We start from the raw sequence: 25,085 nt of genomic DNA, 5'->3' as shown, positions 1-25,085 counted from the left end.
AAATCAAAAGTGCATTAGCTTATCTCGCTTATCTTCCTCATTTTATTTTCATCGTAATAATAGGTTGGATAGGATTATGTCTATATTACATTATTGCAATAACCAAGAATATGTCGTGCGTGTTTGATTATATTACGTATATGAAATTAAAAAAAAAAATCAAAAGTGCATTAGTTTATCTCGCTTGTTCTCGCGGAACCCTTAGGGACCTTTTGCGGAACCTTAGGGTTCCGTGGAACCCTGGTTGAGAAACGCTGCTCTAACCCATTGATTAAAACCTATAGAGGCTCTCATAGTATAGTTACCTTTGAATATCAGTCGGAGAGGACCATTCTTCCATTTCTCGTCTTCCAATCCCGTCAACACCCTGCCTCCATCGCGCAATCTAACGCACAGTATCTCATTGGATCACTGTCGAATTTTTTCCCTAATAAATTGGTTTATTTTTATTTGCCTACCTACATATATATATATATATATATATATATATATATATATATATATATATATATATATATATATATATTTTTTTTTTTATGTGCGCTGGTGGAAGCGTGCTAGCCTCGCGTTCTCATAGCTGTGGGTTCAAATCCCGCCCTCCTTTCCAATTCCCAGTAGTGACTGTTACATGACCTAACAGTCACTTAAACGCATAATAGGGCCCACAAGATATGGAAACTTACTCGATTTATTGATCACTAGCCGCGAAAGCATGGTAAGTGATGTAGAAGTCGGTGAATCTGTTGCAAATAGCGATCACAACTTAGTCAGATTCAAACTCCTAAACAATTTTAGAATAGATACTTGTGCTTCTAAAATACCCGATTTCAGTAAAGCTCAGTTCATAGAACTACGTCAGGAGCTTCAGCTTACAGATTGGGAGGCAAAATTAAACGAAAGGCCTGTAGATCAGATGTGGGAAATATTTCAAAATACGCTCACTAAGATGATTCAAACTTACATTCCTTTTAAGGACAGACGTCCACCAAATCAGGCTCGCCCAAAGTGGCTCGACAAAGAAACTGAAAAAAGTATTGCTAAAAAGAGACAGGCTTATAAGAAATATAAGTGCTCGGGTGCATCTAATGACTATGAAAGTTATGTATCAATACAGAGAGATTTAAAAAAGACAATAAGAAAAAGAAAACGACAATACGAAATGAACATCGCTGATAAATCCAAAGAGAATCCCAAAGAATTCTATAGTTACATTAGAGATAAAAAGGTTGTTAGGAATCACATTGGTCCACTATTATCTGCTGACGGTCAACTTGAATATTCAAATGAAGGAATGTGTAATATCTTAAACAATTATTTTAGCTCGGTATTTGTAAACGAAACACCTCAAAGTGAATTCCAAACTGAAACCTGTGAAAAGTCTGGGGTAAACTTACTCACTACGGTAAATATAACAAAAGAAAAAATTAAAAGGTGTATAGACAAACTCAAAGTTAATAAAACACCAGGGCCTGACGGCTGGCATCCAAGAATCTTAAAGGAAATGAAAAATGAGATTGTTGTTCCATTAGAAATTATTTTCAAGAAATCCATCATATCCGGAGATGTCCCAAGAGAATGGAAGCTAGCTAACGTTACTCCCATATTCAAAAAAGGTGACAAAAAGAAACCAAATAACTATAGGCCTATAAGTTTGACTTCGATCGTAGGAAAAATAATGGAAACTATCATCAGAGATGCTATCGAACATCATTTAGAAAGTAACCGTTTGATAAATGATAGCCAGCATGGTTTCAGACGGAAACGTTCTTGCGTGACTAACTTACTCGAATTCTACAACACAGTTATCTCGAATTATGACAAAAGAAACAATATAGATTTAATATATCTAGACTTTGCAAAAGCTTTTGATACCGTCCCACACGAAAGACTACTTACTAAATTAGCTTTGCATGGAATAAGTGGTAGCCTATTAGGTTGGACTAGTAATTGGTTGAAAGGTCGAAAACAGAGAGTTGTTTTAAATGGAAAAACTTCTGGATGGAAAAGTGTTGCAAGTGGAGTTCCTCAGGGTTCCGTTCTTGGGCCACTTCTATTCATATTATAAATGATATAGACTATGGACTAAAATCTACTGTTTCCAAATTTGCTGATGATACAAAACTGTGCGGAGTGGCAAATGATCACTCAAACCAATTAGATATTCAAGAAGATTTAGATCAATTACAGCAATGGTCTGAAAAGTGGCTAATGAAATTTAACACAAGTAAATGCAAGGTAATGCACAGGTAAAAATAACAGTAAGTACGATTACAAGTTATTTGGAAATTCGTTAACAAAAGTGGATAGTGAAAAAGATCTCAGCGTAATTATCAGTAACGACCTCAAATCATCCAAGCAGTGTATTTCAGCCTCTGAGAAAGCAAATAAGATTCTGGGATTGATTGCGCGATCTTTTGATTTCAAAAGTCCATCACTCATTAACAAGCTATATAAATCGTTAGTTCGTCCACATTTGGAATATGCTGTTTCCGTATGGTCACCGAATCTCATTAAAGACATTGACAGACTGGAAAAAGTACAACGGCGAGCCACAAAACTGATTCCAAATATCAAAAATAAATCATACGAAAATCGACTTAAGCACATGAATCTGTTTTCCCTAAAAAAACGTAGACTCAGAGGTGACTTGATACAGGTCTTTAAGATTTTAAAGGGAATTGACAACATCAAAAGTGATCAAATTTTCACATTGAATGAGAATCAGACAAGAAACAATGGTCTCAAACTGTCCGGAAATAGATTCAATTTGGAAGTAGGTAGAAACAACTTTGCCAACCGTGTAGTTAATGAATGGAATAAACTTCCTGCACAGGTAGTGCAATGTAGTTCAGTTCAAAGCTTTAAGAATCATTTAGATAAATACCTAAGTAAGATGCTGTAATGATTATAATTTATGTTATATTATTTGTTTTTGTTTTGTTATAATTTGTCTGTCTGATTTTCATTTATTATTAGTTATATGTCAATTTATAATCATTTACTATTTACCTGTTTGTTTGTTATTCAACTATACCTATGCATTTATTTGTGTATTTATTTGTTATCTTTACATTATTATATTTTTAATTTATTATTAATATGATGTATGTATGTGTGTATGTGTATATATGTGTGTATGTGTATATATATATATGTATATATATATATATATATATATATATATATATATATATATATATATATTTTTTTTTGCATCCGACCTAGATATGGATCAAAAGGTCTCCTGTCGGCATGCTCCGCCTTTGTAATCCTTTGTAAGGTGACGGCACCGGCCGTAGCCACGCGCCTGCTAGCGTAGACCCCTCACCTTCACCTTAAAAAAGACTCACAAGCGGTGACTGCTCCTCCCTCTGTTCTTCCAGTCAGTGGCATAGAAACAGACCCACATTGGCACAACACAAACAGCAGCAAGGACTGTGACACCCGAAGGAAGAATTATTTATGATGATTAAATGCTGAGGCAGGAAAGTCGAGGGATTCGGTGCCAGTTGACGTAACGCGGGCATTGTTTGTTGAGCTACGGGATCAAATGCACTTCACCCCCGAGATCGGGCGAAATCTGATCGTAAAAACCAAATCACTTGTTATATGCGACCCAGATACGAATCTATTGTCGACATGTATTCGACCTTTGCGCTGTCAAGAGGGTGTCAAATACATGCATTTCTCAAGGAACCCCTGTGTAAGAGGCCGGTAGATAGAGGTAGACATTTAAGTAGATAGAGGGTAGGTGAAAAGATATGCAAACTTTATTACTTGGATGTTTTGAAACAATGGCCGATAGGAAGTGCAGAATTGTATATTATAGGAAGTGCAGAGTTGTATATTCTCGTTTGCCATCTTGTGTTTTGTAAACATAGGTTAGGATATCGAGAGAGTGCTGAATTGACGAAATGTAACACGAAGCCACATTCCGCTTGCAACAGAGTGCTTCTGTAAACAGTACTGCTTGAGACAGTATACGAGTCTTTCTGATTGGAGAAAAGGGTGGGGGAGGAGAGAAATTATTGCTGCTTGGAGGTAAAGTCACGCCCTTAAAGGGTGGCACTTATTTGTAACGTTCGAAGTTATTGGATGAATTAAGTAGTGACGTCGAAGCAGACTTGGCTTGGTGGGTGTAAGAGGATCCCAGGTGGGAGTCCTCTGGTGTACCTAAGAGTCTAAGACCATACGTTGTACCAGAATTCGTGAAGAAAATTAAGAAAAGTTTAAGTTCAATTTAATTCACCATCGTTACTGAGTAATGGAACTTGACTAAATGCATACGTTACGAAAGAGCCATGGGCCCTACAGATGAGTGACTTAAATACTACATACATACACATACATATACCAAGGCTTTTTCCCCCTTCCAAGGGAGGTAGCCAAAAAGGGAAAGGCATAAAAACACTCCCACCCATTTCATCCCTAAATACACTCCACACCCCTCCCACCCTTCCTCTCATCTGAGCACCTCCTGGATGACGGGTCATCCCTGCACCCTGCCCACCGCCCTGGGTCAGAAGCAGTGTCGCAAGACACAGTACATCCACAGCGAGGCCGCTTCATTTAATCGGCGACCCCCCCTCTCCGTCCCCCTATGCATATAAGGCGAGGACGGGGAGAAATCCCTTCGGGCTGCGTCAAAATTTACTCACACATACTACCCCACCCCACACTTCCCCGCCCATTCCTCCTCATGCAGTCACAACATCATCCATATACAACCATTCTCCACTCACCTCTGTCTTCCGTCCTCTCCCTTCCTTCCTCAACAGACATTCCCCTCTTCCCCAAAGCCCCCTTCACCCCATCCATCCACCTCATCCTAGGACGTCCCCTCATGTTCACTCCCTCCACATCTGCCTTCCATACCTCTTTTACTAGTCTTTCTTCACTCATTCTTTCCATGTGTCCAAACCATCCTAATATTCTTTCATCAACCCTATCTCCCAAATCCTTTTTCACCCCTGTTCTCCTCCTCACCTCCTCATTTCTCACTCTATCTACCCTAGTAACCCCCACCATACTTCTCAGACACCTCATCTCAAACACATTCAAACTCCTTCTCTCTTCTTCTCTTATGTTCCACGTTTCTGCCCCATATAGTGCTGTTGGCACAATCACTCCTTCATACAGTCTCCTCTTCGCATCCATTCCCAAATGTCTATTCCTCATTACACTCTTTAAACCACCAAGGCATTTACTCGCTTCTCTCAATCTACATTCTACCTCCACCTTCACTCCACCTTTTCCTGCTACACTTGCACCCAAGTATCTAAAACTTAAATACTAAAAGGATAAAAATAAAGTGAAGAAAGTTGTAGTGAATGAAGAATTACTATATCACAGAAGAATAAAAATGACTAAGTGTTAGACCCAACGGACCTAACACCCTGCGCAAAAAAAAAAAAAAAAAAAAAAAAAAAAATATATATATATATATATATATATATATTATATATATGTATATATATTTTATATATATATATCTATATATATATTATATATATATATATATATATATCTTATTTTAGTTTCATCGTAATAATACGTTAGATAGGATGATGTCTATATTACATTATTACAATAACCAAGAATATGTCGTGCGTGTTTAATTATATTACGTATATGAAATTAAATAAAAAATCAAAAGTGCATTAGCTTATCTCACTCGTTCTCGCGGAGCCCTTAGGGACCTTTAGCGGAACCTTAGGGTTCCGGGGAACCCTGGTTGAGAAACGCTGATCTATACATATATGATAGATAAATGAATAAATAAGTAAATAAATAAATAAATAAACAGAAAATACAGTAAAGTTCAGTAAGGAAGGAGATGCATCGATGCATAATATAGCTTCCTCTCTATCACAAGGTAGGCAGCCAGTCAAGATATACACCCATTCCATTCACATCAAAGACCCGTTTCTTTCGTTATTAAAAATCACATAGCCCCTTGTGGATAAAGGACCATTTCCTGTTCCCAGCTCACTTTCTGGGTCAGAAACAAAGTTGCATGATACAGCATCTCATCAGCGGAGTCCGACAGCCAAAGCTAGGTTTACCCCCACTGCTTCAATTACATGGAGACCCTCCCTCGCTGAGACATCAGTCATAAAGGATTACAAAGAAGGAGCATGCTAACAGGAAACCTTTTGGTCCATAACTAGATAGGATGCAAAAAAAATATATATATATAATAATGATAATTAAATGAATAAATAAATAAACATAATAACAACACAAATAATAAACAAAAGAGATAAATGCATAAGTAGAGTTAATAAACAAACAAGAAAATTGTAAATAATAAATTGAAAGATAAATAATGATAAATGAAAATCAAACATATATTATAAACACAGTAACAAACAAACAAACAAATAATATGAAATAAATGGCAGCCATTACGGCATCATTGTTCTTGTATTCTTTGAACGGGAATGTAAAGACAGACGAGTTATGTGATATTCGTCACTTAGATGTGCGGAGAAAGCCTACGAGACTGGCTGAGACATCTGTCATAAAGGATTACAAAGAAGGGGCATGTCGACAGGAGACCTTTTGGGCCATAACTAGATAGGATGCGAAAAAATATAATAATGATAAATAAATAAACATACATATACCAAAGGCCTTTCCCCCCCTTACACGGGGGGGGGGGGGTAAGCCAAAAAGAAAAAGGCATAGAAACCCCTCCCACCCATTCCAACCCCTACATACTCCACTCCCCTTCACCCTCATCCCTCCCTTTCATCTTGGCACCTCCTGGATGACGGGTCATCCCTGCATCCTGTCCACTGCCCTGGGTCAGAAGCAGTGTCGCAAGACACAGCAAGGCCGCTTCATTAATTCGGCGACCCCCCCCTCTCCGTCCCCTCATGCAGAAAAGAAGACGGGGAGAAATCCCTTCGGGCTGCGTCAAATTATTTCTCATACATACTTCCTCACCCCCCATCCCCCACCCACTCCCCCTCATGCATCACATCATCATCCACACACAACCATTCTCCATTCACCCCTATCTTCTGTCCTCTCCCATCCTTCCTCAACAGACATTCCTCTCTTTCGTAATGCCCCTTTTACCCCATCCATCCATCTCATCCTAGGACGCCCCCTCTTATTCACTCCTTCCACCTCTGCCTTCCACACCTCTTTTACTAATCTTTCTTCACTCATTCTTTCCATGTGTTCAAACCATCCTACAAACAAATAAATATTATAAGAATATAAATAATAATAAACAAAGTAAATAAATGCATAGGTATAGTTAAATAATAAACAAACAGGAAAATAGTAGATGATAAATTGAAAGATAAGTAATAGTAAATGAAAACCAAGTATATATTAATAAACAGACAAATAATAACAAACAAACAAATAATATAAAATAGATGGCAGGCATTACAGCATCATTGTTCTGGTATTCTTAGAACGGGAATATAAAGACAGACGAGTTCTGTGATATTCGTTACTGAGGAGATGTGGCGGGGAAAGCCACTGAGAATCGCCGCTTAGGCTGCCTAAAGTGCCCTCAGGAAACGAAAGCTTATGATGTCACGGGATTTCTCGCCTTGTCAAGTCTGTGTAACCAAGGTCAAAGCGAAGGGTGGCAGTCTCCATCCTGACCTCAGCTGCTGAGCTCAGTTTTTTTTTCAGATTGCAAATGTCTTCGTCAGCTAGGTTGCCAACACCAGATTCATGCCGTTCATATGAATAAAAACTAACATAAACATTTGTAATCCAAAATATAGCCACCAGTATCTCAGACATTCGTAATCACAAATAAAAGTCTCAAATTATTTTAACCCAACTCAAAAACTATCCCAAACTTTGTTACCCAGAGCATCTCAATCTTAGAAAAAAAAAAGTAAATCTGTTATCCAAAACAAAAACTAACTTCAAACATTTGTGACCCAAATGATATCGATCTCGCATTTGTAATATATATATATATATATATATATATATATATATATATATATATATATATATATATATATATATATATATATATATATATATATATATATATATGGGTACATAAGGGAACGCTTCCCGCCGACAAAACCAAACCTTTTGGCAGCCATATTAACAGCTACTTAAAACATAAATAATTATGAAAGAATTTATTTAGATATTTCCAAGCCTTTCTTTCCTCAAGGAACTTCCTCGAATGAATGAAAACGTGTAACAGCAGCTTGAGCGAATGAATCATGAAAAGTATTGAACAAGTTAGCCTTAATTAATGTTCAAAGTCCAAACAAGAACAGGTTAGTTCAATATGGAGAGAGAACGAATGACTTCATACTCCAGACTGCCTCGAGTCATTGTCGTTAGTTTATTTTTCTAAAGTGAAATGACCTATTCTCGTCTAGCTTTGTCTCCATACCGCGCGCACTAGCACTCACAACCTAGGTCCTAGAAGACACGTGCTAAACATTCCGTCACTTTAATCCTAATACTGCACATGTCAAATGTTTATTTTATCTACCTCTCGGCATGTGATTTAATTCTAGTGAGGAGGGCATAGGAACAATACGCATCCTACAGTCTCCCAATCCCAAGGTCACCGTTGTTTGCGCCACACTACGTCACAAACCTTCTGGTTATCAGATTTTTTCCTCACAAACAAACTAAATTCTCTCTCTCTCTCTCTCTCTCTCTCTCTCTCTCTCTCTCTCTCTCTCTCTCTATATATATATATATATATATATATATATATATATATATATATATACATACAACGATTCCAGACATTTGAAAACAAAGACAATTACATTTAGGATGGAGGACGAAAACGATTTGACGCATTTATGATTCAAAACAAATAATTCATAAACATTAAGAATGAAAACAAAAACTACCCCCATGCAGTTGTAAATCCCGTAAAATTATCCCTACATAGATATAAAAACGTTCCCAAGTATATATATATGGATAGAAAAAAAAATTAAACAAACAGTAGGGAGATCTGACGTAACATTTAAGACGACCAAGCATTCCTCCGAATTCTCGTGACTTGTGGGGATGACTAGATGAGGATGCGAGATTGGTTGGAGGGATGGAGTGGGGGAGGGGGTGGGGGATGTTCTCGGGATTGACCCTGACACAAGAGCCCAGTCTTGTGTGTGGAGCTCACTGCGCGAGGTACTCGGGCAGGTTACCAATTCTCAGTGATGTGAGAAGCGTCTTAACCAAAGCAATGTCCTGTGTTCATTACCACACAAGTAACTGATCAGCAGACCGTCCTTTGTAAAGATCGAACAACTAAAGACGTGAGTAATGCAACCCTGACTAGAGTTTTTGTTTGTTAACGAGGGAAAAATATGTCGATCGTGTGATTAGGATGTTAATGTGATGAATTTGTAGCGCTTTAAAAGAGGAAACATTATGCATTTCTCTTACACGGTTTGTGATAGATGATTATATTCGGCTCATGGAGAACAGAACGAACGGGTACTTCTTTTCTTATGGTTGTGGTGAGTTTTGCGAGATTCCAACAATATTTATCTCTGAGACGCTGAGATGACAGAGTTTGCAGTGTGATACATTCCAAGACGTCCACTGAAGAGCCGTTTGTTTCTTGTCTAAAGTGAGAATGATGATGATGATTATAGTGATGATGACGATGATGATGATGATGATGATGATGATGATGATGATGATGATGATGGTGATGATGGCGATGATGATGAAAAAGGTTTGGGGCGACTTAAGAAACTGTTTAGTCGAAGCTCATTGTCTTCCCCGGGTCGACCTACATTTCTGAATAAATTCCTCCGGCTGTATCCAGAACAAAATATGCAAAGAGAGTTACAGTCATTCCAAAAGGCTTGAGCAACTTGCCACAGACACTATACATTCAGAAGTAGAGGCTCAAAATATTTTATACATTTTGAGTTTTTATTCCAACCTTGTAGAGAAATGTGTTCATTTATATACAAGAATGTGCCAAACGATCTAAAAAAAAAAGTTGTATTAGCACAATGGAAACCTTAGCGTGGTTCAATATTTTTTGTAGCCGACGGTACATGTATCTGCAATAACGCACGTAGTCGCATTTTGCCGAAATCACCGGAAACTAATTTTTCCTTTTAACCGGATGCCCTTTGTGAATTGCGTGATGTAAGATAGTTTGTCATAGCCTTGGAATAAATTATTTTTGTACGTACACCGGCTCGAAGGATGTCTCAAGTAAACATAAAGTGTATTTCTTTTTCTCGTATTTTTCATATGCAATTTGTACATGCTTGTAAAACGTATTTGAAATTGGAACAATAATACCATGATTATGTATGCTCAGGTGTGATTTTTAGTACATTCATGGAAACGTTTATTCCATTCGGCTTTCTGACTTTACAGATCATACAAGAAGGAAGACATTTACGCGCTCATATTTTTAAACAAGACTAATGAAAAGATCAGTCATAAAAGTCACAAGTTGTGTCACCGGTCACATGTAATTGTAACATAACACATACCAACGGTTTTTCCTCCCTTGCAAGGGGGTAGCCACCTATTTCATCCCCACGCATTCCACTCCCATTCACCCCCCCTCCCTGCATCTCACCCACTGCCCTGGGTCAGAAGCAATGCAGCAACACAGCATATCCACAGCAAGGCACTTCTTTTAATTGGCAACTCCCCCCCCCTCCATCTCCACATTCAGAAAAAGAGAAGATGGGAAGAAATCCCTTCGGGCTGCGTTAAAATAGCATTCATAAATACTCCCAACCCCCATCCCCCACCCACTCCCATGCATCACATCATCATCCATATACAACCATTCTCCACTCACCCCTATCTTCTGTCTTCTCCTTTCCTCAACAGACATTCCCCTCTTTCCCAATGCCCCTTTTACCCCATCCATCCATCTCATCCTTGGTCGCCCCCTCATGTTCACTTCCCCCACCTCTGCCTTCCACACCTCTTTTACTAATCTTTCTTCACTCATTCTTTCCATGTTTCCAAACCATCCCAACACACTTTCATCAACCCTATCTCCCAACTCCCTTTCCAACCCCGTTCTCCTCCTCACCTCCTCGTTTCTCACCTTATCCATCCAAGTAACTCCTATCATATTTCAAAGGATTACAAAGGCGGAGCATGCCGACAGGAGACCTTTTGATCCATATCTAGGTCGGATGCGAAAAAAAAATTAATAAAATAAAAAATATAATAATGTAAATAACAAATAAAATACATAAATATATGCATAGGTATAGTTAGATAATAAACAAACAGGTAAATAGTAAATAATAATAAATTGACATATAACTAATAATAAATGAAAATCAGACAGACAAAAGATAACAAAACAAAAACAAATGATATAAGATAAATTATAATCATTACAGCATCTTAGGTATTTATCTAAATGATTCTTAAAGCTTCGAACTGAACTACATTGCACTACCTGTGCAGGAAGTTTATTCCATTCATTAACTACACGGTTGGCAAATTTGTTTCTATCTACTTCCAAATTGAATCTATTTCCGGACAGTTTGAGACCATTGTTTCATGTCTGATTTTCATTCAATGTTAAATTTTTGTCACTTTTGATGTTGTCAATTCCCTTTAAAATCTTAAAGACCTGTATCAAGTCACCTCTGAGTCTACGCTTTTTTAGGGAAAACAGATTCAGGCACATCTAAACTCTTCCTCTATTATGTTCCATGTTTCTGCCCCATACAGTGCTGTCGGCACAATCACCTCTTAGCATCCATTCTCAAATGTCTATTTCTCATAAAACTTTTTAATCCTTCAAGGCATTTACTTGCTTCTCTCAATCTGCATTCTACCTCCACCTCCACTCCTTCCTTTCCTGACACATTCGCACCTAAGTATTTAAAGCTATCCACTCGCTCCAACCTCTCTCCCTTAATACTCACTTCCAATTTGTTGTCATCCTCTCCCCTTCTACATCTCGTCAACTTTTACCCATATTTATCTTCAACTTCATTCTTTCGCACATTTTCCCAAACTCCGTCACTGCCTTAATCCCTCCACTGATCTTGCCACAAGTTCAGTGTCGTCAGCAAATAACTGGCTTATCTCCCTCTTGCACCACCCCATTCATGTATAAATTGAATAACCAAGGCGACATAACACATCCCCGGCCAAATTCCTCCTTTATTACCTCAAACCACTCGCTCTCTCCATTTCTGATTCTAGCACAGGCTCTATTACTCTCGTTAAAAAACATGACTACTCTTAACAGCTTCCCTCCTATCTCATATATTTGCAATGCCTCCCACAGTGCCTCCCTGTCTACCCTGTCATAAACCTTTTCCAAATCCATAAAGGCCCAAAAGACATCCTTACCTTTTCCTAAAGCTTTCTCACATATCTGCCTTACCACAAAAAATTATTCACGCAACCCATTCCTGTCCAAAATTCACACTGTTCCTCACCAATCACTCCCTCTGTTCCTCTCCTAATCCTCTCAATCAAGACCCTCCCATAAGCCTTCCCAACTACACTCAACAAACTGATCCCTTTGAAACTAATACACTCACACTTGTCACCTTTTCTCTTGTAAAGCGGAATTATACAGACACTCCAGTCGTTCAGCACTCAACCCTCTTTTAGACAAACATTGATTGTGAGGTCATGTAATATCAAACGCTGCCGATGTACAATCACAAAATTGAGAGCGCCGTTTCTGCCACATTTGTTGTGAATATACAGTGAGCTCATGTTTCATTCATCCTTGCTTATCAAAGTCTTTGTAAATGTTATATATGTTTTTTAAGGATTCACTTCGTCATTCACCCCGTAAACCACATATATTGCAGTCATATAATAGTTACGGTCTTTGAAAATATTAGCATTGATAGCCAGTCGGTTTATATGTTGTGCTAATATGCTTCATGATAGCCTCAAATGTCTGTATTAGGTTTTATTCATTCTTTATTGTATTTAAGATGTCAGAATAGCGACAAACTTTTTATCTAATATTTGACTTAATAATATATCTACAAAAGGTTTTCGCAAATGGAATAATACGAATATTCTAGAACTGAAATATATTTGTAACCCGAAAAACCTCTTGACTTAGTGATTATATGTATCACTTCTGTTTGATTATGGAGGGTAAAATTTCCCAACCATATGGCAACGAACTGTTATCGCGCGGAGTCCTATTGTCGTGATTTGGCAATCCTTTACCTACAAGAGAGCTACTGAGGTCAAATGGTTTGATGAATCACCCATTATTCTCAAAGGCACTAGTTCGGATCGTTATTCTAGTCACGGAAGAAAAGAAATTGATGATTAGTACTCCCACTCACAATACTGATTTTATACATTCATTGTATATAACAGAAAAGCTATTATGATGGAAAATATTATTAGTTGTTTATTTTATGTGTCAGAATTATAACCGTACTAGCTGACCGTTTGTTACATTTACAGAACCGATGTTTAAGCTGTTTCTGTTGAGGGTATGATAATACTGATATGATATCATGTGATCATGAAATAAAATGAGATGAATATTTTATTTGGAAATGTTCATCAACGCTCGCAGTATCGTAGGGACTTCCGTGGTATCCATTCGGCATTCCTTTACAATTGGAGACTATATCCATTCATAGAAGAATGCTGATCACTTTTAACTCTAACCACCCCTCTTACAACTGTTCTCTCACCTTTATGAATTGATGCTATGCCCAATGATAGAAGCTCTGGTTATCACTGACGAAATACTAAATTCCTCACTCACGCCACACAACACTGAAAACTTTTTATGAGTGTTGGCGATGTCGGGATCTGTGCAGGGTTGTAAACAAAATGAACCCATTTTCTATGATGACTTCGACTTGAAAATGCTACATCGTATGCATGTGACCTCAGTTCTGATCGCAGAGAAATATATACCCATAAATTATAAATGTTGAGTATCCGTGGGGGTAATGAATTGTTTATCAAGAGAAAATAATTGAACTGGATTGAAGAGTATAGTATACCACAAATTGCCAATGGAAATAAACAAACAAATAAATAAGCAAGAAAAAAATCTGTCACCTCTGGATAGCTGCTTAGTCAAGGATAATGATCCGTTTGAACCTCTAGTTTGTCTGGATGGGCCACTAAACCGATGGTAATATCCGGGTCCATGGTTACCAGTGACTTGTGTGACCCCACCCCCACCCCTGTTGCGTTTAACCAGAGAAACTGAATGTTGGTCACCTCTTTAAAGACAGGAATATAACCACTTGGAGGCAGAAAGAACACTAGATTAAACACAATGGAATGGATCAGTATGGTTCTACACTGGAAGAATGTAAGAGGAAAAAGGTTCAGTAGACCACCGGGGTTGGGATGGGCACAAAGATGACGACAAAAATATTTACTTTAATTTCTCACACAATTTTCTCAGAACTGAGAGGAGCGTGACATGCGCACGCGATGCGTCCTGAAGGCACTTAGAGTGGCACGCCTTACAGGCACTGGCTCCCCGGCTGGTTTTAGTCAGTTGAGGGGCGGACACGACACAATGAATGTTGTTGTTATGGGTTGTACTTTACCAGCGTTTCTATCCTTATCATGCGGGGACATTGGGGGATCTCGGTCGATTGAGGCGGTTTTTGTCCCTTCAGTTCAATAGAACTGTCTCGGAAAAAAAAATAAAAAAAATGTAGGACTACGTCACTTTGTGTGTGAATGTAGGACTTTGCTCGTTGCATTTCCTGTCCTCGTTTGCTGGGTCCTCTTTGTGTAGAGGACAAGGCAAGAACGTTCTAGAAAAGACGTATGTGCTGCTGTAACGCATTGGTTTTGTTCTCGCCACGTGGACACGGCTTCGACTCCAGCTGCTGGTGATGGCTGATACCCGGGTAGTCCGAACACACAGGGCAAAGGTGGCGGCTTCGGTCGTTTGTGTGTGCGTGTGTATGTGTGTGTGAGAGAGAGAGAGAGATTCACCATGGTCTTGGATCACGTGCTGGATTCGTGATCGACAGCTATTACCTGGATAAATTTGGACCTCGTATACAGATATATCTTTGGCAGTGCTGAGACCCCCCCCCCCCACACACATATTACCTCCTTGCACAAAGGGGCCATTAGTGTTTGCAGTGTTAATGAAGGATTCAAGCCCTGGGTGTGGTTCAGTCCTGGGTCTGTGTCGTTGCAAGCCCGAGACGCTAACATTTACACCAGCAAACAGGGATGTGTATTTGTCTAATTGTAGTATACAGGAAAATGAGCAACGCTCGTTGGGTCCCGTCTCCTATTCTCTAATTATTTATCCTACTTATCCTCAAATTCATGTACGGTTCCAACTTAATCTATATCCTTGATTTCCAATTATCATATTTAGATTTGAACTCGTGTATTGTTTGAGCTTGGGCTATATCACTTCCTAAGCTATTCCAGGTATTTGTGTATTTATATGGAAAACTATTTTTTCACATCCTTTAGACATGTGGTCTTATATAATTTGCTCCCATAACCTCTTAAAGCCTCATCTTTAATCAGAGTAATAAAAAAATAAATTTAACCAGGAGATTCTGTCAATGCAATCTATCCTTTTTAGTGACCTGAATACTGTAATCATATCACCTCTTTCTCTTCGATCTTTCAAAGTTGGTAGACCCAGTGCTTTCAGTCTCTCCTCATATGGTTTATCTGCCAGGCTGGGGACCAGTTTGGTAGCTGTCCTTTGTATTCTCTCGATCTTGCTTATATCCTTCACTCTGTGTGGGGACCATATTACTGACGCATATTCTAGTTTTGGACGGATCAGTGTGTCGATGAGTTTTTTCATCATCTCTTCATCTATTTAGTGAAGTGCCACTTTGGTCTTCTGCAGTAGTCCATATGTCTCTCCCACAATCTTGCTGATATGTTAGTCAGGTGTCAGATCGTCTTTTATCAACCCTCCCAAACATTTCCCCCCTTTTGCTTTTGTAATGGGTTCACTTCCCAAGGAATAGTTTAAGGATTTTCTTTTGCCACTCCTGCCCATTTCCAGTCCTTTGCATTATTTGGAACTGAACTTCATTCCCCATTCTTGGTTCCATGCAAAAATAGTGTCTAGATATTTTTGCAATAGTCTACGTCCTCCTGATTTTCCACTCTTTTCATGATTTTTGCATCATCTGCAAACATGTGAGCATAGTTTGTTCTTCCTTTCATCATGTTTTTGACATAGACAAGTAACTGTTGATACAAACACTGAACCTTGTGGTACTCCGCTTGACATCTTATCCTTTACTACTGTCATCCATTGTTGTAGTTTGTCTCTCAGTCCTCCAACATGCTCCAATTTCCACATACGTCGATTGTGAGGTACTTTGTCAAATACTTTCTCTAGGTCGATGTGTGTGTGTGTGTGTGTGTGTGTGTGTGTCTTCGACACAATGGTGAAAGAAAACACAAATGAAGAAATGACAACTATATATGTTGGGGTCTGATATTTAGCTTATTCGAGTGTTTTTTCATATATAAATTAATCAACATATCCAGCTTATATAATTGTTGTAAATGGATTGACAATGTGTGTTACCAAAATATACATTCATTCCCGAATCGAGAAATATGATAAATAATTAATTAACGACATTGATAACTGGTAAGACCAAATAGATTGATGTGTTTAGATCCTATCGTTAGAAATAATAAAGAAAAAACAATTGATAGATTGTAGAGGCTGAAAGGAGGTGGGAAGTTTTGACGGAGATACGGGAGGAGGGTCCGTTTGAGATGGATAGAAGATTCAGGTGATTGGTGGATTGATTGATTGATTGATTGAGGAATGACGTCGTGCTGTAAAAGATCTTACAGTGAACCGACGTTCCTTCAGACTTCGGTGAACAAGACCATAACCGTCTGGTGTGTGTGAGATATAGAGAAATCAAGAATACCCTTGGGCTGAGTGGATGACGTAAAGAAATTGGCGAAGGAGAGCGAAAGTGAAAGAGTTTATTTTGTGGGAGGGTTGCTGCTCGGGACTTGCGGGTTGGTTGCGTTTACTTCGATCTGTCCCGGGGCGGTCGAGTGCCAGAGGTTTGAGAGGTTGTTGTTGGTGGAGGTGGTCGTGGTGGAGGTGGTGGGGGGGGAGGAAGGAGGTCTGCATGATTACGAAGGGAGGTTAGAGGAGTGTGTGGGAGTGAAGGAAAGACTATCATAAAGAAGGCCCTTGTTCATAACTACATTGAGTGCTAATTAGCATTCGTAAAAAGAAAAAAAAAATGTGTTGTGTCATTCACCATGTTCTTTGGATCACGTGTTGGATACGTGATCGACAGCTATTTCCCTCCCGGAAGAGAGCTCAGAGCTCGTATATGACCGATCTATGGGTAATGCTGTGACCTTACATGCACACACACACACACACACACAACTCCCCGCCCACGAGAGTTGGAGTAACAACCCGCAGCGCAGTGATACTGATATGATTTCAGCCCTGGGTGGGATTGGAACCCGGACCACCGAAGTGACAGCCGGGAACTCTACCAACTGCGCCACGAGTTGTGTGTGTGTTGTGTGTGTGTTCGTAAGTGTGTGCGCCATGCTGCTCTGCTACGGAATGAACCAAGGCAGAAACGCAATCATGGCTGTCCCAATCGGGTTCCTGGAATCGTTGCACACTGGAAAATCTCGAGTAAGACTTCCCCTCGGGGTTGCTGTTCTTTGTATCACAAATATATAGTCGGTGCCTTTGCTGCGTACTTTGTTGTATTCGTCGTCGTCGTCGTCGTCGTCGTCGTCGTTGTTGTTGTTGTTGCCAACAACTATTTTCACATTTCGGTTCTCTAGACCCAATTTTCTTTCCGAAATGAATGAACATCTACATATTTGGGCCAAAGGTATCTTAATCATTGTATTCCCTGGGAACAAAAATATAAACATTCAATTAATTTAAACCTGCATATTGGTACTGTCAACAAAGAATTGTTACATACGAGTATGTAAGAAAATGGTGTAAAACAAAAGTTAATTAATACGACCTTTTGAACAGTATAGCATGAACCAAGGCAAATATTTCAACATGAATGATAATGCATTGGTACAACGTGCAGGTTGGATATTGGACGCATATTAATCATTCAACATATTCTTAAACGAAATTTCTCTACACAGAAATTATGTCTAATTGGCAAGCTAATGGTCTTCAGATTATAATTTGCAATGCACATAAGTGAAAGCGACTCCAAACGCTGCCGTTCCTTTATGCCACGAAGTTGATTTTTTTATAAATCTAACCCTCGAAAAGGAACAATATGGCAACATGGGGCTCCTTGGGGACGTGTCGTGAGGCGGTGGATCAAGTTTACATTGGATCAGACCAATCGCATAGATCACACGAACAGTCCCCTTGCGTCGACCTGGAGATGGATAAGGTGTCTGCCTGGGAGCTTGTCAGGGTGAGAGGGAGTTATCCTCAGCTGGGGGAGAAGGGTGAGCGAGTGTATGAACATTTGTTGTCCCCACTCATTCGGACTGTGCAGAGCGAGTGAACGCCGTACTTGGATTCCCGCCAAAGAATGCGGGAGCTCTTAGCTAAGAGATAATTTCTTAGACACTTAGCTGGCATGTTTTGGCATTAATTCCTTCACCATTGAAAAGGTCATGTAGTGCTGAATAAAAAAAAAAAAAAAACTGGTGGTGGACAGAATTAAGAGGAAGTGCTATTCGGTATGTGAGGATTTTACATTTATTTTTATTTATGATCGTGAAAGCGCCTGCTCGTAATAGTTTTGATAAGAGGAATAAACACGAGATATTTGTGTGTGACAAAATGCTATAGCATTCTTCTTCATCATTTCAATAAACTGCACACGGAATGTCGAAAAATTTGTTTTCGCAGTTGGATCATATATTTATAATTATTGCCCAGAGATTATATTCATTTGAATGTGAGATTTAGTTCGAAAAGGATTATCTGTATGGAACAGTACGCTGTGTTGTATATTGAAAGGTTTGATTTACTTGGTAATTGTCCTTTGATGCAGTAGAAACCCAAGTCTGAATATACGATTATATGTTCTCTTCCTCCAGGATACTGCTACGCAGAAGCACCCACCATCAACGTTTTCTCAAGGAAACCAATGGAGAAAAAAGTAGAAAAAAATAGCTGATTTATTTGGTTTATTTAGTAAATGCTTCATATGAATCATAACTGCACGTTCTTATCGTAAAATATCAGTATTAATCAGTATCAGCAACCGACACGGTTTCAAGAACAAAAATTGAGTGCCAAAATATGCATACAAAATTTTCCTCGTCAAAGTTTGAAATCTTAGAGGGAAAAAAACGAGTTTCACACAAGTAATCAAGAAGATTGATTTCATACAAATGAGCCGAAGGTGACAATTAAAGACCTATATCTGTCAACACTGAAGTGTAGAAGTAGGGAGGAGAATGGAGAAAACAGCAAATGGTCACGTCGACGAAATTGTCGAATGTCAAGAGTCGACGTCATTACAAGCTCTGACGTCACAGGATGATCATGCAGCAGCCAATGGGTGAGTCATATGAATTAAATAATTTTAATTAACCAATTGATTTGATTAATCATCTTGTTAAAGAGCCATAATTTTAGATGAGTGTTTGTTAACCAAAGGTGCTAGAATTATCAGGAGATGCAAGAGAAGACGACTGTTACGTGAAGTACGATATTTTAAGTATCGCGCCGTCAGGAAGGTGATACACGTAAAATATGACAATGCTTGTATTCCTAGGAACCATAGGGAAATATAGATAAATGGATATATTTTTTTTCAAGATTGTTCTACTTGTATGATTTAGTGTAATTCTAAGCTCGCTTCCCATAATATTAGAACGTTTTAGGATGGTGCTTATCACCAATGACCATCATTCGAAAGAATTGTATCACAAATGCAAAGTGGATTCGTGGTGGTGTATATTTATCCTCCCTTTGTCTCCTTCCTTCTCTGATTTTTCTTACAGTGGTTACCATTGATGCCATAATTTGGGTATCTGGGTGATAGAGAGCGTCATTGAAAAGATGACATCGCCCAGGAATTGAACCCAGGAGCTCAGACCGTCCGGTCAAGCGTATCTACCGATTGCACAATGGTCGCCACAAATTATTTGTGGCAGAGCACCGACCTAAATTATTTGTTAAGGACTATATAATATGATTTATTTTATCCTTGTATTGATGAGGCACAGCAGCAGTTAGTTGTACCCACATATTAAAGCAGCGTTTCATAATCTGGGGTGCCAACACACCTTGGGGATGTTAGAATCAATTTTATGGGGTGCAGTAAAATGTCACTTCCGTGCTCTTTTTTCGGGTTAATTATTTCTTTTATCGACAATGATAGCAGTTGGTTTAAGTTTTGGGGAATCAACTAAATTAATTATCATGCACAACTGCACTTTCCTCAGTCCATTTAGTGATGTTAACCAGAATTAGGGGATGCTACGTTTCATGGATGGCTGGGGCGGGGGGGAGCAGCGTTGCACTGTGCGAAGAGACACACCACATAATAACCTTGAGTTTTCTTGCTGAATTTATTTATCAAATTTACGATAAGACTTGTCTATCTCACGCTTAATAAAATTTAAAGTGTGTGGTATGAGATTCCTGGGTCTGCCACAGCGCTGACGTGGGGTAGGTAGTGACGCCCCCCCCCCCACCACCACCACCACCATCCTTGAAACATAACAACCAGCGTTGTACTGAACGGACTGTAATTCTTGTATTCCCAGAGATTCCCTTCACCTAATGTCCTGCCTTAAACAGGGCCACTATGGTAGAAATCTTGTCACGTTCGATTTCACGTCCACTGCCCACACAGACGCCAAAACATTGAGAATTTACGTAAACTCGAAGCCAAAGTGCGGATCTCCAGAAACGTAATCCTCCTGTCGCATCTCAAACAGCACCGAGCCTGGAAACACTGCATGCCCTGGTGGCAGCCAACCTTAGTCTCGCTTCCAGGTATACGAAAAAGTATATGGCTCGCTCGGGATATTTAGGGTGACGGACTTCCAATTTATGGTATAAGTAATGACGTCAGCATTATCGCGTCCGAACTTATGACGGCTATTGTATATACCAAAATATTTTTCCCCTTATAAGGGAGATAGCCAAGTCAAAGGCACGTGCCTACTCTACTCCCATCCATTTCACTCCCATCCACCACCCTTCCTTACCATATTAGCTCCTCGTGGACGACGGGTCATTCCTCTATCCCGCCCACTGTCTTGGATCAGAAGCAATGTAGCAAAGTGAGTACACCCACAGCAAGGCCGCTTCATTTAATCGGCGACCCCCCCCTCTTCGTCCCCTCATGCAGAAAAAGAGAAGACGAGGAGGAATCCCTTCGGGCTGTGTCAAAATATCATTCACACATAAACACCCCCTACCCCCCCATCCCTCGCCCCTCCCTCCCTTGCATAACAGTATTATCTATATTATGATCCTTATAACAACAATAATAGTAATAATAATAATAGTAATGATGATGATAGTATATCTAGCCTCATTAACTTGCAAACTCACTGTGTCCAGAAAAGGCCCTCGGTCCCTTTGGTACCATTTCTTCAGTTGCGGAAGCAGTTTTGGTTGTTGGGCAGCGTACGTGCACAGGACATAAACAACCTTTAAGTTTCTTAGGGCCTTGCAAGAATGTACACCACCTCTCATTAAAAGACACTTCACACACCAATGACGCTAACAAACTGGGAGCCACATTTTCTCCAAAACAGAAAAGGGTAACTTGTTACTAGGTTACTAGTTATATAATCCAGTTACCCTCAGCTCGCTCCATTGAGTAACTGGGGACAGATATCTTTCTGGAATCCTGGACCCTATCTAATTACCCGCCAAAGTATGCAAAACCTGATCTGTTACACTGCATGGTAGTGTATCGACGAAAGATCTTGGAGCAGTGACTGAAATATACAAGTTTCCTGTTTCATCATTCTGTATTTTTCTCCCAATTGTAGATTTATTGATTATGTATGAAGATCCCGTGCAGGACAGTCGGTCTGTTCTTTTGCAGGGCAGTTCATCCTTGGTACCACAACATGGTGTTTGGTAAGGTTGTGGAGTGTTGGACGTGTGTGAGTGTGGTTGTGAATTCTGAAGTGCAAACGGATCGACCATACTGATGGGGTAATAGTATGGAAATGCCACACTTGTACATATAAAATGTGCGTGTGTGTGTGTGTGTCCGCGTGATTCACCACGGTCTTGGATCACGTGTTGGACACGTGATCGGCAACTATCACCCTCCTAAATGAGAGCTCAGAGATCATATATGGCCCGATCTATGGGTAATGTTGTGACCTTACGTGCGCACGCACACACACACACACACACACACACACACACACACACACACACGCACGCACGCACGCACGCACAAATCCTTCCCCACCAGAGTTGGAGTGTCAACTCGCGGTGCAGCAATGATGAATTTTTTCAGTCCTGGTCGGGACTTAAACTCGGATCGCTGAATTAGCAACCGAAAGAGGCACTACTGCACCGTGTGTGTGTGTGTGTATTTACGGGAAGGGGAGCTATGCTCGTAGTGTCCCGTCTTCATATCTCATATCTAAACAATTTTTAAATTCATGTATTGTTTTTGCACACACTACTTTCTCATCCAACTTGTTCCAACTGTCTATTACTCTGTGAGGAAAGCTGTTCTTTTTCAGATCTCTTCTATAGCTGTCTTTCTTGATTTTCTTTCAGTGTTCTCTTGTATTTCTATCATCCCATTTTATTAGATCCTCTCTATCAATAATTTCTATGCCTTTCATGATTATGTAAATAGCTATCAAATCTCCTCTCTCTCTTCTTTGCTCTAGTGTCTGTAGGTCAAGTTTTGCTAGTCTCTCTTCATATGATAGTTTTGAGAGTGCTGGTGCCAATTTTGTAATTGCTCTTTGTATTCTTTCAATCTTTTTTTATACATTTTTTTGTACTTGGTGACCACATCGTTGCTGCATATTCCAATCTTGGTCTTATCAGAGTGATTAGTAGTGAATTGATGTCCATTCTATAAGACGGAGACCAAAACTGTACCGCATAGTTAAGGATGAGTCTAACTAACGCTAGAGTATAATAATTACCTCTACACTTCTATTCGTGACCGTCCTAACAACGCAACCTAATGCTTTGTTAGCTTTATTCCTGACGCTAATGCACCGTTCCTTGGATTTAAGGTCGTGATTCACTAGAACTTCCAAGTCTCTCTCGCACTCAGTTTTCTCTAAAAACGCATTATCTAAGCCATAAGTATTTTCGGGGCTATAGAGCCTTACGTTTAACACGCTGCACTTTGAAATATTGAAGTTCATTTGCCATTTCTCCGACCATGTGAACAATTTGTTAAGATCAACCTGCAGAATCTCGGCGTCATCTCCTGGCTTAATTAGGCGTCCTATTTTAGTGTCGTCCATAAACTTACTAACATCACTATTAATCCCATTATCCAAGTCGTTTATGTACATAATGAACAATAAGGGACCCAAAACCGAGCTTTGGCGATCTCCACTAGAAGCATTCCCCCCATTTGGATTTTACACCATTTGCGGTGACCCGCTGTTTTCTGTCACTGATCCAAGCTCTAATCCAATCTAACACTTTTCCTCCAATGCCATGGGCTTTGATTTTATCTAGTAGTCTGGTGGGGCACCTTGTCGAACATTTTGCTAAAGTCAAGGTAAGTAACATCGTAACTATCATTGTTATCTTACGCTTTATATACGGTAGTGTAAAAAGATAGAGGATTAGTCACACATGACTTACCCTTGGAGAAACCATGCTGTGAGTCACGATTCAAATTATGTCTCTCGATGTGATCTCTGAGTCTACTAACTATTATTGATTCAAGCATTTTACCTATAATTGATGTCAGACTGATTGGTCTGTAGTTCCACATAGACGATTTATCTTTCTTTTTGAAAACAGGAATAACGTTTGCCTGCCCCAAGCAATAGGCACAAAACCAGTGTCTACCGACTTATTAAATATTTCTGTTAATTGGTCACAGATTTCAAATTGACGCTCTTAAGCACTCGGAAAAAATTCGTCTGGACCCGGGAATTTTGTAGCTTTAAGTCTTTCAATCTGTTTGACTACTTCTACCTTACTAATGCTATTTGATAGTCAACTTTCTCCATTCCCACTGAAAATCGGATCGTAGTCAGGTACCTTATCTAACCTCTCCTTAGTAAACACCGAGAGAAAATATTTGTTAAATGCCGCACTCATTTTTTCCTCCGATTCTATCATGACATTTTCGTCGTCAGTTAGGAATAAGAAATGATAGAACATATAGAAATGAATAACTCAGTGAGTATTTAATCGTAGGTCAGACAGGAGAGACGGAGAGAAAACAGTCAGAGAGAAACGGAAAGAGAGGGTCAGAGAATATGGGTGTTAGGGCTTGTGAACTAACTTGTGACTCGCCAGAGTGTGGTTAAAGCTGTGTAAGAACATATATGTGATTACTACAACGTGTTTGAAGATTTTATGTTGGAAATATACATAGAAAACTAAACCAAACGTTTCATTTGCCACACTACCATCCAACAGTGAAAGGAGCGTTGAGCAAGAGGGGTATGTCTGTTGAGGAAGGAAGGAAGAAGGCAGAAGATAGGGGTGAGTGGAGAATAGCTGTGTATAGGTGATACTGTGATGCATGAAGGGGAGTGGGCTGGGGGATGGGGGGAGCGTTAGGGAGTGGTTATGTATGAATGATATTTTGACACAGCCCGAAGGGATTTCTCCCCGTATTCATTGTTTTTACATCAGGGGCCGGAGAGGGTTGTCGCCGCGTAAATGAAACGGCCTTGCAGTGGATGTGCTGTGTCTTATTGCATTGCTTCTGATCCAGGGCGATAGACAAGATGCAGGGATGACCCGTCGTTCATGTGGAGCCAATATGAGAGGGAGGGAGGGGTGGATGGGAGTGGAGTGGATGAGGATAAAATGGGTGGAAGCGGAATTATACCTTTTGACTTAGCTACCTACCTGGTAAGGTTGGTAAACCCTTGGTATATGTGTGTATATATTATTATTGTTGTTGTCGTTTTTATTATACTTTTTCACTTTTTTTTTCAAATGATGACGTGGAATCATATTTGCC

General features: G+C 39.5%; 1 protein-coding gene across 3 annotated transcripts in view; it reads left to right on the top strand.

Moving 5' to 3' along the window:
- Positions 1–25,085, top strand: part of LOC143033903 (major facilitator superfamily domain-containing protein 8-like) — a 52,331-nt gene that overhangs the window by 9,912 nt on the left and 17,334 nt on the right. Inside the window, exons 1-2 of one of the 3 annotated variants that reach the window (XM_076199534.1) lie at positions 9,106–9,278; positions 19,012–19,478. In XM_076199534.1, the coding sequence (XP_076055649.1) occupies positions 19,375–19,478 (104 nt within the window). In that variant the 5' untranslated portion in view covers positions 9,106–9,278; positions 19,012–19,374. Of the gene's footprint in view, positions 1–9,105; positions 9,279–19,011; positions 19,479–25,085 lie in introns of those variants that run through there. The other 2 variants (XM_076199535.1, XM_076199536.1) reach the window with 2 other exon arrangements.

The sequence above is a fragment of the Oratosquilla oratoria genome, chromosome 16, assembly GCF_046742065.1.
Source record: "Oratosquilla oratoria isolate Oo_2021 chromosome 16, ASM4674206v1, whole genome shotgun sequence".
Taxonomy (NCBI): Eukaryota; Metazoa; Arthropoda; class Malacostraca; order Stomatopoda; family Squillidae; genus Oratosquilla; species Oratosquilla oratoria.
The sequence above is the reverse complement of the archived record's forward strand: the minus strand, read 5'-3'. Positions and strand labels throughout refer to the sequence as shown.